General features: G+C 35.2%; 1 protein-coding gene across 6 annotated transcripts in view; it reads left to right on the forward strand.

Moving 5' to 3' along the window:
- LOC102005994 (chromosome unknown open reading frame, human C1orf101) overlaps positions 1-13,433 on the forward strand; it is a 144,560-nt gene that overhangs the window by 50,393 nt on the left and 80,734 nt on the right. For all 6 annotated transcript variants that reach the window (XM_013520373.1, XM_013520364.1, XM_005374775.1 and 3 more), the window contains one exon: positions 2,425-2,867. In XM_013520373.1, the coding sequence (XP_013375827.1) occupies positions 2,425-2,867 (443 nt within the window). The remainder of the gene's footprint in view (positions 1-2,424; positions 2,868-13,433) is intronic.

The following is a 13,433-nucleotide window of genomic DNA, read 5'->3' on the forward strand; positions in this document are numbered from 1 at the left end:
ATCCTCCTGCCTCAGCCTCCTGAGTGCTGGGATTACAGGCGTGCGCCACACACCCGGCTGTGTCATCCACCTTGTGATGCACCATATGCTACTGATGAGATAAATTTGGTTAGGAGATGATCTTCATGATTTACTCTGGTTCCAAATGTCAAAGCACCCCTGACTATGAATCCACTTTCCTCCTTTTGATATAGGACTTCCATCTAGCAACTCCCAACTTGCTAGATGTTTGCTATCTAGGTTCATGTTCCCCAAAATCAAAGAATGAATTCTGAGGAACCACAGAAGTTAAGAGTAGGAAATTTTATTGAGGGAGAGACAGCTCCTGAAGGAGACAGGAGGGGACCCAGAAAGTGGGTTGCCATGGACTCCACTTTATGGAGGAAGTTTTATAGAGCAAAATCAGGAGGTGGGTTCAAAGGTGGATACAACGTGAGATAAAGCGATGATCAATCAATAAGGTTACAAGTATAGTTGCTTACGTAGTATTGCTTCAATGGGGAAGCAAGTCATGCAGCAAGGGTACAGGGAAAGAACAAGGACCTTTGTGGAAGAGATGGGTCAGGAGGTCCTAGTCACCCACCTGGGTGACTGATTCCTATTTAGAATACCAAATATAGTATATTGTTTATCCCTGGAGAAGGTATGTAGGTGTAGTCATTGCATCCTTATGTGAGGCCTGGCCTTCAACGAATGCACTTCCAGCCACAGTTGTGATGTGTTCTTATCTTCTGCACTGACCTCTTTGAGGGCCCAGCCTCATGTGACTGCCGATAATATTTCCACTTGGCTGTCTGTAATACTTTCAGCCAATCACCTGAGTACAGTCTCTTGAAAATTCAGGCAGGTATACCCCTAGAGAGAATATACAAGAATGTCATATCTTGAAAGTAAGCTATAAATTCAGCCAGTGCCGTTGTTCCTTTTATAGACAGGGCAACAGAACCTAAGGGATTAAGAGACTTACTTTATTTTACTTAAGAGACATAAAGAAGTTTATTAGGCAAAATTTAGTGTATACACTCCAAGGAAGTAGAGTGAAGGACCTCAGAGGAGAGGTACATTGTTGTCTGGAGCTGGGAATGTTTATTATCTTTGGCAATGAGAGTTGTGGATCTATAAAAAATTTGGAATCCATTTAACATAAGTAGAAAGATAATGAATGGCTCGTTTAACAGGTAGAACGATGGCCTGTTTCCAGGAGAAAAGCAAAGGCCAGGCTATTGTTTTTGTTTTTTTTAAGGTGGGTCATCTAAGATGTTTTGCCTAAAAACATTCTTTAAAACCTTTGAATTTGTTTCTCTTAAGGTCAGGTTTGTGTTCTTTATCTTATTAACTAAACTACTTTATAAATGTACAGTATGTGTAAGGAATTTTCAGTGTGATGGGCCTAGAAGAAAAGAAGTATAAATGAGTCTAGGGTATACAGTGCATGTATGAATAGCCTTGTATCCTGAAGTGGCAGTCTTCTTGCAAGTACAATTTATAAATTACGGTTTTCCTTATCTCCTTCTTACCTTGTTTATGTCTTCTATACTCCCTCATTTCTCCCCTAACACTTTGGTTCCTTATTCTTAAGGGACACAAAGGGACCAAAGGCCCATCTTCCTATCCTTGCCTTTCCAGGGATCGAAAGAAGAGACTTACTGTCTATGGCACATTCTATCTTAGGCTGACTGCTCTATTAAGGGAAGAACTAAACCTACAAAGTGAGCTATGCTTTATACCACTCCTACCTGCCCTCATCATATTTCTTTGTCCCAGTTATGTTAGCTGCTAAGGCATCCAACAAAATACTATAGGCTGGATGGTTTAAACAACAGAAATTTATTTCTCACATCTCTACCAGTCTGAGATTCTGGTGAGGCCTGTTTTCCTAGTCATCTCCATACATGGACTTTCTTCTCTTGGGGGACAGGGTGAAGACAGAGACAGAGAGAGACAGAGAGAAAGAGAGAGAGAGCTCCCAAGGATCTTTTCCTCTTCTTACAAAAACGTAAATCCTACCAGATTAGCACTCTAAGATTGTAACCTCATTTAACCTTAATTACCTCCTTACAGGCACTAACTCAATGAGAATTAGGGCTTCAACACAGAAATTTGAGGTGAACACCTATCAGTCTACAATTAATATACTTTTCCTGATAATACTATTCTTTCCAGCCTCTACCTCTTATTACTTAGTACACTAATTCCGGATCTTTTTCCTAGATAAATAATGTGACATATGCAAGTGATATAGTACATATGAGAAAATGTACTGGGAAAGCAAGAGAAAAGTTCTCTAACACAGTATGAAGTTTTCTCAATACAGTGTATATATAAAGAGTCATGGAAAAATAGTTTGATTAAAAGAACACTTAAACAATTCAGTGTGATTTATGATTTCTTAGAATAACACAAGATTTTCTCCTTTTTTTCCAGATTCTCAGGGGAATATTGTGACAAAAATGGAAAATAATATAATGTTTTACTCCAAGAGTAATACTAAAGATGCACTAAAGCTACATTTATGGACAAATGACACAATGAAATCATCATTTTGTGTTAGTGCATCTGCTCAAATATATCTTGTATATGTTTTTGACGATGGGACAATACAACCACAGGAATATCCCTTAATACTAGAATTACAAAGTGTAGCTTTCAGAATGAAAGAAAAATGCCCATACGTGATGTTTCATGATAATATTTCAGAGTCTTTTCACTTTTTGGACAAGGGAAAGAGCCTGAAAGTTTGGGCTGAAATAATCTATCCAGAAAATACTGGTCTAGATATTATCGTGAAAGTTTATGGTCCACAAATATTAGAATATGAAGAATCTTCTCACTATGAAATTGCTTTAGGATACTGCACTAACACCCTGGTGAGTCAACATTTTACATTTCTTCCTTTGATTGTAATTAATATAAAAGTATAATATTCAGTGTTTATATTTTTATATATAGATAGCCCAGAACACCATGTTCCAGAGTGGCAGTGGCTTAGAGAATTTGTTTCTTGGGATTCTGTTCAGAGTGCTCAGTGATCCAGAAACTTGCCCCCTACAGCTAAGAGAGAAGGAAGCCTGGCTACTGCTCTAGCTGGCAGTAGACCTTGGCATCATCCATGTGGTGTTAGTTCTGGGTGCATACAGAATTCAAGAGTTGTGAAGACAGGAAGGCTTCCACCCCTATTTCAGAAGGCCTAGGAGGCAGTGTGCCCCTGAGAGGTCAGTTTGTGAAGCTCTGAGTGTGAATCCAAAGGTGCAGTGAAGACCCCAAAAGGTTGGAGAAGGCGGGAATGTAGACAGTTTGAGGAAAGCTGCAAGAAGAGAGCAAAGCCAGCCAAAGAGAGAAGCCACCCACAAAACCCTTTGGAGTTCACAATTTGCCCCAGATTTCTGGGGCTGCTGGACATGGAAGCACGGAATTTAATGCCTCCCCTGCTGGATTTTGTTCTTGCTTTGTTCTCACTCCTTTTTATACCTTTTGGAATGGAGATGTCTATCTTGTGCCATTGAATATTGGAAGTGCTTAACTTTTCTTTCATTGGTACAGGGGCTCACAGTTAAGAGTTTGCCTTAAATATCAAAGGAGACTTTGGTGACATGGAATTTTCAGGAATGCTGCAACTATTAGGACTTTGGCAATTCCTAGAGAGGGAAATGCATTTAAATGCATTTTGTATAAAGGGATATACATGAGTCTTTGGGGGATCGGGGGTGCACTATTACGGCTTGGCTCTAAGAAGCCTCCCAGAACCTTATGCAGTCATAGGTGGGCTTTTCAGGGGTGTAGGGAGCAGCTGAGCTGGAGGTTGATCACAGATGCAGGACTAGAGTAAGGCCAGCCCCAAGAACATGGAGCACCTGAGGTAAGCCAGACAAACCAGTTGTTAAGCAGGTCCTTTCTTCCATTAGGAGAGGAGTTTCACCTGCTGTCAACCTCTTGCTGATTGTATAAATAAACACACTGCAGTCATTAGGGAGTTCTTTTTCTCCCGTCAGAAGAGAGGCCTCCACCTGACCTCAGCTTTCCACATTCTGACTCCTATGTTCGTTTCTTCATCCTCCACCATCCTCCCCCCAGGAATTTCAAGAGCTACACTGGATGTGGCACAGAGGTGGTTGGATCTAGGGTATATGATGCTGGGAACAAGATGTGATGCTGGGTTTGATTCATGGTGCGATGCTAAGGGTCTGAGTGCCACCTGCCCTAAAGGCAAGTAGCCTAGATAAGATACAGAAAATAGAAAGACAGCTGCTCTTGTCATCACTTCTCACTGATAGCTTGATGCTTTTGCTGCCTTCTGTCTGCAGTGAACTGGTTTTTTTTTTTCTTCTTTATGATGCCCCTCTGACATGTTACCCTGCCTTGAAGCCAGCAGATAATGGATTGAAACCTCTACAAACTATGAGCTAAAGAAATCTTTCCTCCTTTGAGTGTTGGGTATTTTGTCTCAGCAATAAGAAAAATAACCAAGACATATGTTAAGCACTATCTGTATCCACTACTATTCTATCCCTACTACCACCATATTTCATCAATTCTAAGGCACAAGTCTTTTTGTTTATATCTAACATCTCTGAAATCAAGATGTTGTGCTAATTACAACTCAATATTTGTTGAGTCTTTTCTTTCAAATTAAATATATGCATATGCACAAAATTCTCATTCACTGTTTGGATAAATGTGTGTGTAATCCAAATGCCTACCAAGAAGGGGCACCCTATTAACTCTTAAAGTTTTTTCAGACCCCTTCCCAGTCAATCTCAGTCCCCATTTCTTAGAAACAACTCTTCTCACTTTTTCAATCACAGATGAGTTTTGCCTTTTCTAGAACCCCTTAGAAATGGAGTTATACAATAAAACATTTTTCATACTCAACATATTTTTGTGATTCATCCATTTTGCCATATCAGTAATTCTTCCCCTTTAACTGCTGAGTAGTATTTCATTTTATGAATATACCACAGTTGGTCCATTATCCTTTGGCTGGGTATCTGGTTCCTTGCTCTTTGGAGTTAGTATGAAAAGAAATGTGATGAATGGTCTTTCACAAACCCTTTCATAAGCATGTATTTCCATTTCTCTTAACTAACACAGTACTGCAATTGCTGGAGCATAGGTCAGGAAAAGGCTGAAAGAAACTTCTAGACACTTTTCCAAAGTGATTATACCATATAAAATTCCCATCACTAATGTTTGTCCTTCCAGTAGAGCATACTCCCTGTCACCCAGCAACCGGTTTTTCCCATCACCTGGCCAAAAGCTCTCCACGCTGGCTGGCTCTCACATCACCTGCCATTTGAGCCATCTTATTTATATTCATGCTATTGAATTGTTTGAATTAGTTTTATATTCTGAGTATTAGCCACCTATCAGGTGTATGGCTTACAAGTATTTTCTCCTAATATGTGAGTTGTCTCTTTATTCTTGTTTCTTTGCTTTGCAGAAGTGTTTTTTTTTTTAGTTTGATGCAGTCCTATGTGTCTATTTTTGCTTTCATTGCTTGTGCTTTTGTTGTATCAAAGAAATTATAGCCCAGACCAGTGTGTTTTCTTTTAGTAGTTTCATAGTTTCAGGTCCTACATGTAAGTCTTTAGTTCATATTGAGTTGATGTTTATATAGGGGTATAATTTCATACCTGTGTATGTGTCCAATTTTCCCAACATCACTTATTGAAGAGACTGCCCTTTCCCCATTGTATGTTCTAAATACAGTACCTTTGACAACTGATTGTAAACGCATGGACTTTCTCTCCTGTTCCATGGGTCAATGGATCTATTTTTATTCCAGTACTATGTTGTTTTGATTGCAATCACTGTATTATATACTTGAAATCAGAGTGTGTAATGCTTTTAGCTTTGTTCTTTTTGCTCCAAATTGTTTTGGCTATTTGAGGTATTTGTGGTCTCATACAGATTTTAGTGTTGCTTTTCCTGTATCTGTGAAAAATAGCACTGGAATTTGTTATAGAGATTGATTCTATAGATCACTGTGTAGGATTTTTAAAATATTAATTCTTTGAGTAATATTCACTAAAACATTAACATTTTAAAAATATTAATTATTTGAGTACATGAACATGGGATATCTTTCCAATTTATATTTTCTTTAGTTTCTCCCATCAGTGTTTTATACCTTTTAGTATATACGTAGATCTTTCACCTCTTTAATGAAATTTATAACTAAGTATTTTTGATAGTATAAGAAACGACATTTTAAAAATTCTTTTTCAGCTATAAAGAAAGATAAACTTGAGGCTTTTATAGGTAATGGATGCAACTTGAGACTATACTCATAAGTGAAATAAATCAGACTTGCATGTGTAAACATTATATTGTCTCTCTAGTGTAAAAAAACTGAAAGAGTAAATAAGATCCAAAATGCACAATAGATATTGTGAAAGGGAAAGAAACTGCTTAAAAGGAAAGAGGAACTGGGATGGGAGAAAGGAGAAAAGAAGAAAGCAAAAGATAAATATACTATTAATTTCTATTATTTCATTAAAAAGATTTGTACTTATATTGTTTTATTAATCTTTCATGCCTATATCTTATAAGCTGAGCAACTACTTTGAAGCTAATAATTTGTACTATATTAACCATTGTTGGGCCCCCATTTTCTTGATTTCAAATCTATTTTTATTTTTTTTTCTCTTTAAAATAAAAAAATTCTTTTTTAGGTAGTTCATTGTTAGTACATAGAAATGCTACTGATATTGCTATGTTGGTTTCTCATCCTATGGCTTCTCGTTATGGTTTTAGTGAGCATTTCCCTGGTGCTTGTCTGATGACTAATGATATAGACCACTTTTCAAGTGTTTGTTTGCTATCTTTAAATCTTTACTGAAGTATCTGTTGAAATCTTTTGCTTAGCTTTAAGGGACTGTCTTCTTATTAATAAGTAGTAAGAATTTTAAAATATATAGTCAACATATAAATAGGTTGTCAGATATGTGTTTTGAAAATATGTTTACCAACTGTGTGGCATATCTTTTCATTTTAATGATATATTTCTTTTGAAAAGCAAAAGTTTTTTATGAAATCCAATTTATTGCTTTTTTCTTTTACATCAAATGCAAATCAGTAAAATTGTCTTATTTTTCTATGTATATGTAACCAACTCTTTCAGAAGCATGTTATAAACATTGCCCTTTTCCCCCAGAAATTGTCTTAGTACTTTTATAAAAATATCAATTCACCCTTTAGATGGGAGTTTGACTCTATTCAGTTCAGTTGCTGTACATGTTCATCTCTATGTCAATACCACACTCTTGATTACTGTAGCTTTATAATAATTATTAAAATTCAGCCTTGTCCATTTCCTAAATTTATTCTTTTCAGTGTACAGATTTGCAGGTTGTTTGTTGGATTCATTCCCAAGCATCTCACATTTTTGATGCTATTATAAATGGAAATGTTCTGCTTATTTATCACTATTATGTGGAAATATGATTGATATATATGTGCTATATATATGTAGTATGTATACTGTACATATATATGATGTAATACCATGACACTTTAGTTCACAAACTTAATTCTTTCCCCAATTCTAGTCACAAACCAAATTGGACAAGAACCAGATCAAATTTCCCCAAAAGTTCAACATTGAAAGTAACCATTAAATTTGATTCAGTTCTTGTCAAATTTGTTTTGCAACCATAATTGTGAAAAGAATTAAATTCAGGGGCTGGGGATTTAGCTCAGTGGCAAAGCACCTGCCTGGCAAGCACAAGGTTGTGAGTTCGATTCCTGGTACCAGAAGAAAAATGAAAAACGAAAAAAACAACAAAAAGAATTAAATTCATTAACTGAGGTACCACTGCATGATATAGGTGTGGTATATATGATATATATGATATGCATATGATATATATGTATAATATTCATGTGCTATATATGGCATACATATGATATAGACAATGTATGTATGGTATGTATGATATACATACCATATGTATGGTATATATGATATATATGAGATATATATGATTGGCATATATAATATATAGATTATATAGATATATAGTTAATGCAATGATATGTATAATATAAATATGATTATATGATACACATAGTATCATATAATAAATTATGTGACATACAAAATATGTATGTTATATATGACATGTATATGATATATGTGGTATATATGATGTTTATAAATGTATGATGTGTATATAATATATCATGCATCTTTGCTAAACTCAGTTGTTATTTTAGGCAATTTTGTGGTAAATTCCTCCACTTTTACATAGATGATCACATCATCATTATATAGTGTTTTCCTTTCCAGTCTATGTGTCTTTTTATTTTCCCTGTTTTGAACCACTTTGAACCTCCAGGACAGTGTTAGAAACAATAAAAAGGTGATTAGAAAAAATAAAAAGGGCAGTCCTTGGCTTCGTATTAATCAGAGAGAAAGCATTCAGATTTTTGTAACTCTCTGTTTTGTTTCATATTTAACATAACTATATCAGCTTCCTTTTTCTTTTTCTGGCATTTCCATCATTTAATTGTAACCTTTCATTTCCCTTATGTTTTAGAAGTGTTTCCTATGTGCACTAATTATTGGAATTTTTAAATTTTGTTTTTGTGTTTTGGTTCCCCCACTTTGGCTTTTAATCAAAACCATATAATGCATTTGCACTACATGGAATTAATGGCATGTTTGGGGGTTATCTTCTATTATTTGTCACTTCAATTTTTCAATCTTTATGCATACTTCTTTATCCTTTCCTTTCCCCTTTCTATTGATTTAGCCATTGTATATTCTGTTTCTAGTCAGATTTCTTTAGATATTATTACATGAATTTTTAACTTCTACAAAGTCTAAATTTAATTAAATATTTTACTCATTTTCCACCTCATATGTTATTGTCAAAGATTTTAATTCCATCTTGTTTTTACATTGGTAGGTAACATTATTACATTTTTATACAGCAATGTATACCTACCCTATTTTTATCTTATTTTTTAAATCTGAGTGTCCCTATCCTGCATTTCTTTCTTTCTGGTTTAGGTATATCCTTTATTATATCTTTTAGTAAAAGATAATTAAATACTCAATATTTGTTTGTCTTAAAATATCTTTATTTCACCTTCATTTTTAAAATCCTTATCATAGAGAAACATTTTTCTGGATATAGAACCCTATGTAGATTATTTTATTAAAGCACATTAAAAGCTAGGCATGATGGCACACATCAGGAGACTGAGGCAGGAGGATCAATGCGGATTCAAGACCAGCCTGGGGTACCTAGTGAGACCCTGTCTCAGAAAACCAAAAACAGGGGAGCAACCCTGAGTCCCAGGAAAACTAGGGAACCTCAGCGAGCTACCCAGGATGGGCAAGACTCCACACTCTGCCTCCAACCACCATCACAGGAGTGACCCTGAGTCCTGGGAAACCTAGGGAGCTCCAAAAATGACCAAAGAAAGGAGCAAAATGCAATCTCAGACCTGTACTCACCCAGAACAAGTCCAAGAGATACTGACATAGAAGAACATGGAAGTCACACACCTGAAATTTCTGAAATGGTAATAAAGGAAGTAAAGAAACAACTACATCAGGCTATAGAAGAAATCAGATCCAAAATAACCTTTCAGGTAAAAAAAGAACTGACAACCATAATGAAGGAATTGTTCAGCATATCAAAAAAGACACAGATAAAAAATAGAGGAGCACAAAAAAATGATGGAAACCTTGAATGAACAATATAGGAAAAAATTTGAATGTATGAAACAGTTTCAAAGAGATATCCAGGAAATTGAAAATTCCACTGAAAGCTGGCAAAACCATTTGAATGAAACTGAAGCTAGATTTTCAGACCTTAAAGACAGCATTGCAGCCAGTGATTACAAAAGGAAAGATCTCTTAGAAAATAGCAAGGAACGAGGAAATAACTCAACAGCTGCAAGATGATGCAAAGAAAAATAATATAAGACTGATAGGTGTTGACAAACAGCAGGAGGCAACACCAATGACATAAAAAGACTAACTGCAGAAGTGATAGCAGAAAATTCCCCAATCCTGGGAAAAGAATCTGACGTACAGTTAAGTGAGTCATAGAGATCTCCAGTTAGCCATAACCAAAATAAATCTCCACTCAGACACATAATAATCAAAACCTCAGAAATTCAGCAAAAGAGCAGAATATTAAAAGCTGTTACAGAAAAAAAAAAAACCAGATCACCTATGAAGGAAAATTATCCCATACATATTATCAGACCATAGTGCAATGAAATTGGAAATTATTGACAAAAAAAATCACAAAAACTCCATAAACACCTGGAAATTAAATAATACCCTCCTGTACAACCAATGGGTCACAGATGAAATTAAAGAAGAAATTAAACAATGTTTACAATCAAACAAAAATGCAGATACAACCCACTGGAATATGTGGGATGCCATGAAAGCAGTTCTCAGGGGGATTTTACAGTGGTGAATTCCTACATCAGGAAAACAGAATAAGCACAAATAAACAACCTCATGTTGCACCTCAAGCTTCTAGAAAAAGAAGAAGAAATCAAACCCTAAGCCAAAAGAAGGGAGGAAATTATACAGATCTGAGCAGAAATTAATGCAGTTAAGAGTAAGAAAACAACACAAAAATTAATGAATCAAAGAGTTGGGTTTTTTGAAAGAATAAATAAAATTGATAAACCCTAGCTAACCTTATCAAAAAAAGGAAAGAAAAAATTTGAATTCACACAATAAGGAATGAAAAGGGTGAAATCACTACAGATCCTGTAGAAATTCAGATCACCAATACTAACTTCGAAAATCTTTACTCTCCTAGGATGGAAAACACAGAAGAAATGGACAGACTCCTAGATACACATGAATTACCATAGATGAATCAAGAAGATATAAAAATCCTGAATAACCCAATATCACTCAATGAAACTGCAAACATAATAAAAATCTTACCAACAAAGAAAAGCCCAGGTCCTAATGGATTCACAGCTGAATTCTACTAGAAATTTAGAGATTTAATGCCAATTCTTTTCAAACTCTGTAATGAACTAGAAAGGGAAGCAATTTTCACTAACTCATTCCTGGAGGCAAGTATTACCCTGATACCAAAACCAGAGAAAGACTCAACCACAAAAGAGAACTATAGGCCAATATCCCTAATGAACATAGATACAAAAAAATCTCAATAAAATGCTACCTAATATAATGCAGCAAATTATCAAGAAGATTGTACAGCTTGACCAAAAGGGATTCATCCCAGGAATGCAGGGGTGGTCCAGTATCTGCAAATCAGTAAACATAATACACCATATCAACAGAGCCAAAGACAAGAATCACATGATCATCTCAATAGATGTATAAAAATCTTTTGATAAAGTCCAACACTCATTCATGATAAAAACCCTACAGAAAATCAGAATAGATGGACTTACCTCATTCTGATAAAGTTAATCTATGAGAAGCCAACAGCCAACATCATACTAAATGAACAAAAACTAAATACTTTCACTTTAAAATCAGGAATAAGACAAGGATATCACCAGCATCACTCCTATTTAACATAGTTCTGGAAACATTAGCCAGAGGAATTAGACAAGAGAGAGAAACAAAAGGAATAAAGATGGGAAAGGAAGAAGTTAAATTATCATTATTCACAGATGACATGATACACTACATGGAAGACCCCAAAAACTTCACCAAAGGACTTCTAGAATTAATAAACAAATTCAGTAGCAGAGCTGGATACAAAGTCAATACTCAAAAATCAATAACATTCCTCTACATAAATAACAAACACACTGAGAGAAAAATTAAGGAAACCAAATCTTTCACAATAGCATCCAAAAAATTGAAATACTTAGGAATCAATCTAACAAAATAAGTAAAAATCTATACAGTGAAAATACTCTGAAAAAAAGAGGTCAAAGAAGATTTCAGAAAATGGAAAGATATTCCTTCCTCTTGGGTAGGAAGAACCAACATTGTGAAAATGGCCATATTCCCAAAATTGTTATAAAGATTTAACATAGTCCCAATTAAAATACCGTCAGTACACCTCACAGATCTGGAGAAAACATTCCTAAAATTCATCTGGAACCAGAAGAGGCCTAGAATAGCAAAAGCAATCCTGGTCAACAAAGGCAAGGCAGGAGGCATCAGAATCCCTGACTTGAAATTATACTACAAAGTTACTATGATAAAATCATCATGGCACTGTCAAAAGAACAGACCTGAGGATCAATGCAACAGACTAGAAGATTCAGGAATGACCACAAACACACTCAACCACCTTATCTTTGACAAAGGGGCCAAACATGTTCACTGGAAGATAGCCTCTTCAATAAATAGTGCTGGAAAAACTGGCTCTCCATATGCTGAAGATTGAAACTAGACCCATATCTATCACCATACACTAAACTAAAGTCAAAATGGATCAAAGATCTAACTTAAAACAGAAATGCTAAAGCTACTCGAAGAGAAAGTAAGTAGAAATCTTGAAGAACAAAAATCACACTGCATGGGAAATACTTCAAAAAATCAACAGCTAGGATGTCACCTTATTGAAAACATTTTGCACATCAAAAGAAATCACTAACAGAGTGAAAAGAAAACCCACAAATTGGGAAAAAATTTTTGCTAACTGTCCCTCAGACAAAGGACTTGCATCTAGAATATATAAAAATATTTTTTAAAACTTCAGACCCCCAAAATTCAAAGACCCAATCCAAAAATGGGCATCTGAGATGAATACACACTTCTCAGATGAAGAAATACAAATGGTAAATAAAATATATGAAAAATTTTCAACATTACTGGTCATTTGAGTAATGCAAATTAAAACAACACTGAGATTCCATCTCACCCCAGAAAGAATGGCTATCATCAAAAAATCAACCAATAACAAATGCTGGAAGGACTGTGGGGAAAAAGAAGTCCCACTCAACCCACCTGTTCCCTTTCTGGGTATTTTTCCAGAAGAACTGAAAATATCATACCACAGCAATATATGTACACCCATGTTTATAGCAGAGCAATTTTTAATAGCTAAATTATGGAAACCACCCAAATGCCCATCAACTGAGGAGTGGATAAAAAAGATGTGGTATTTTTATACAATTGAGTATTACTCAGCTATAAAGAAAGATAAACTCAAGGCTTTTATAGGTAAATGGATACAACTAGAGACCATACTCATAAGTGAAATAAATCAGACCCACATGTGCAAACATTGTATTGTCTCCCTAGTGTAAGAACCTGAAAGAGTAAATAAAATCTGAAAGGCACAATAGATAATGTGAAAAGGAAAGAAACTACTCAAAAGGATGGAACAACTGGTATAAGGGAAAGGAGGAAAGAAAGAAAGAGAGAAAGAGAAAGAGAGATAGAAAGAAAGAAAAAGAAAGAAAGAAAGAAAGAAAGAAAGAAAGAAAGAAAGAAAGAAAGAAAAAAAGAAAAAAGA

Source organism: Chinchilla lanigera, unplaced genomic scaffold, assembly GCF_000276665.1.
Source record: "Chinchilla lanigera isolate Chin_1 unplaced genomic scaffold, ChiLan1.0 scaffold00005, whole genome shotgun sequence".
In the NCBI taxonomy this organism is placed as follows: Eukaryota; Metazoa; Chordata; class Mammalia; order Rodentia; family Chinchillidae; genus Chinchilla; species Chinchilla lanigera.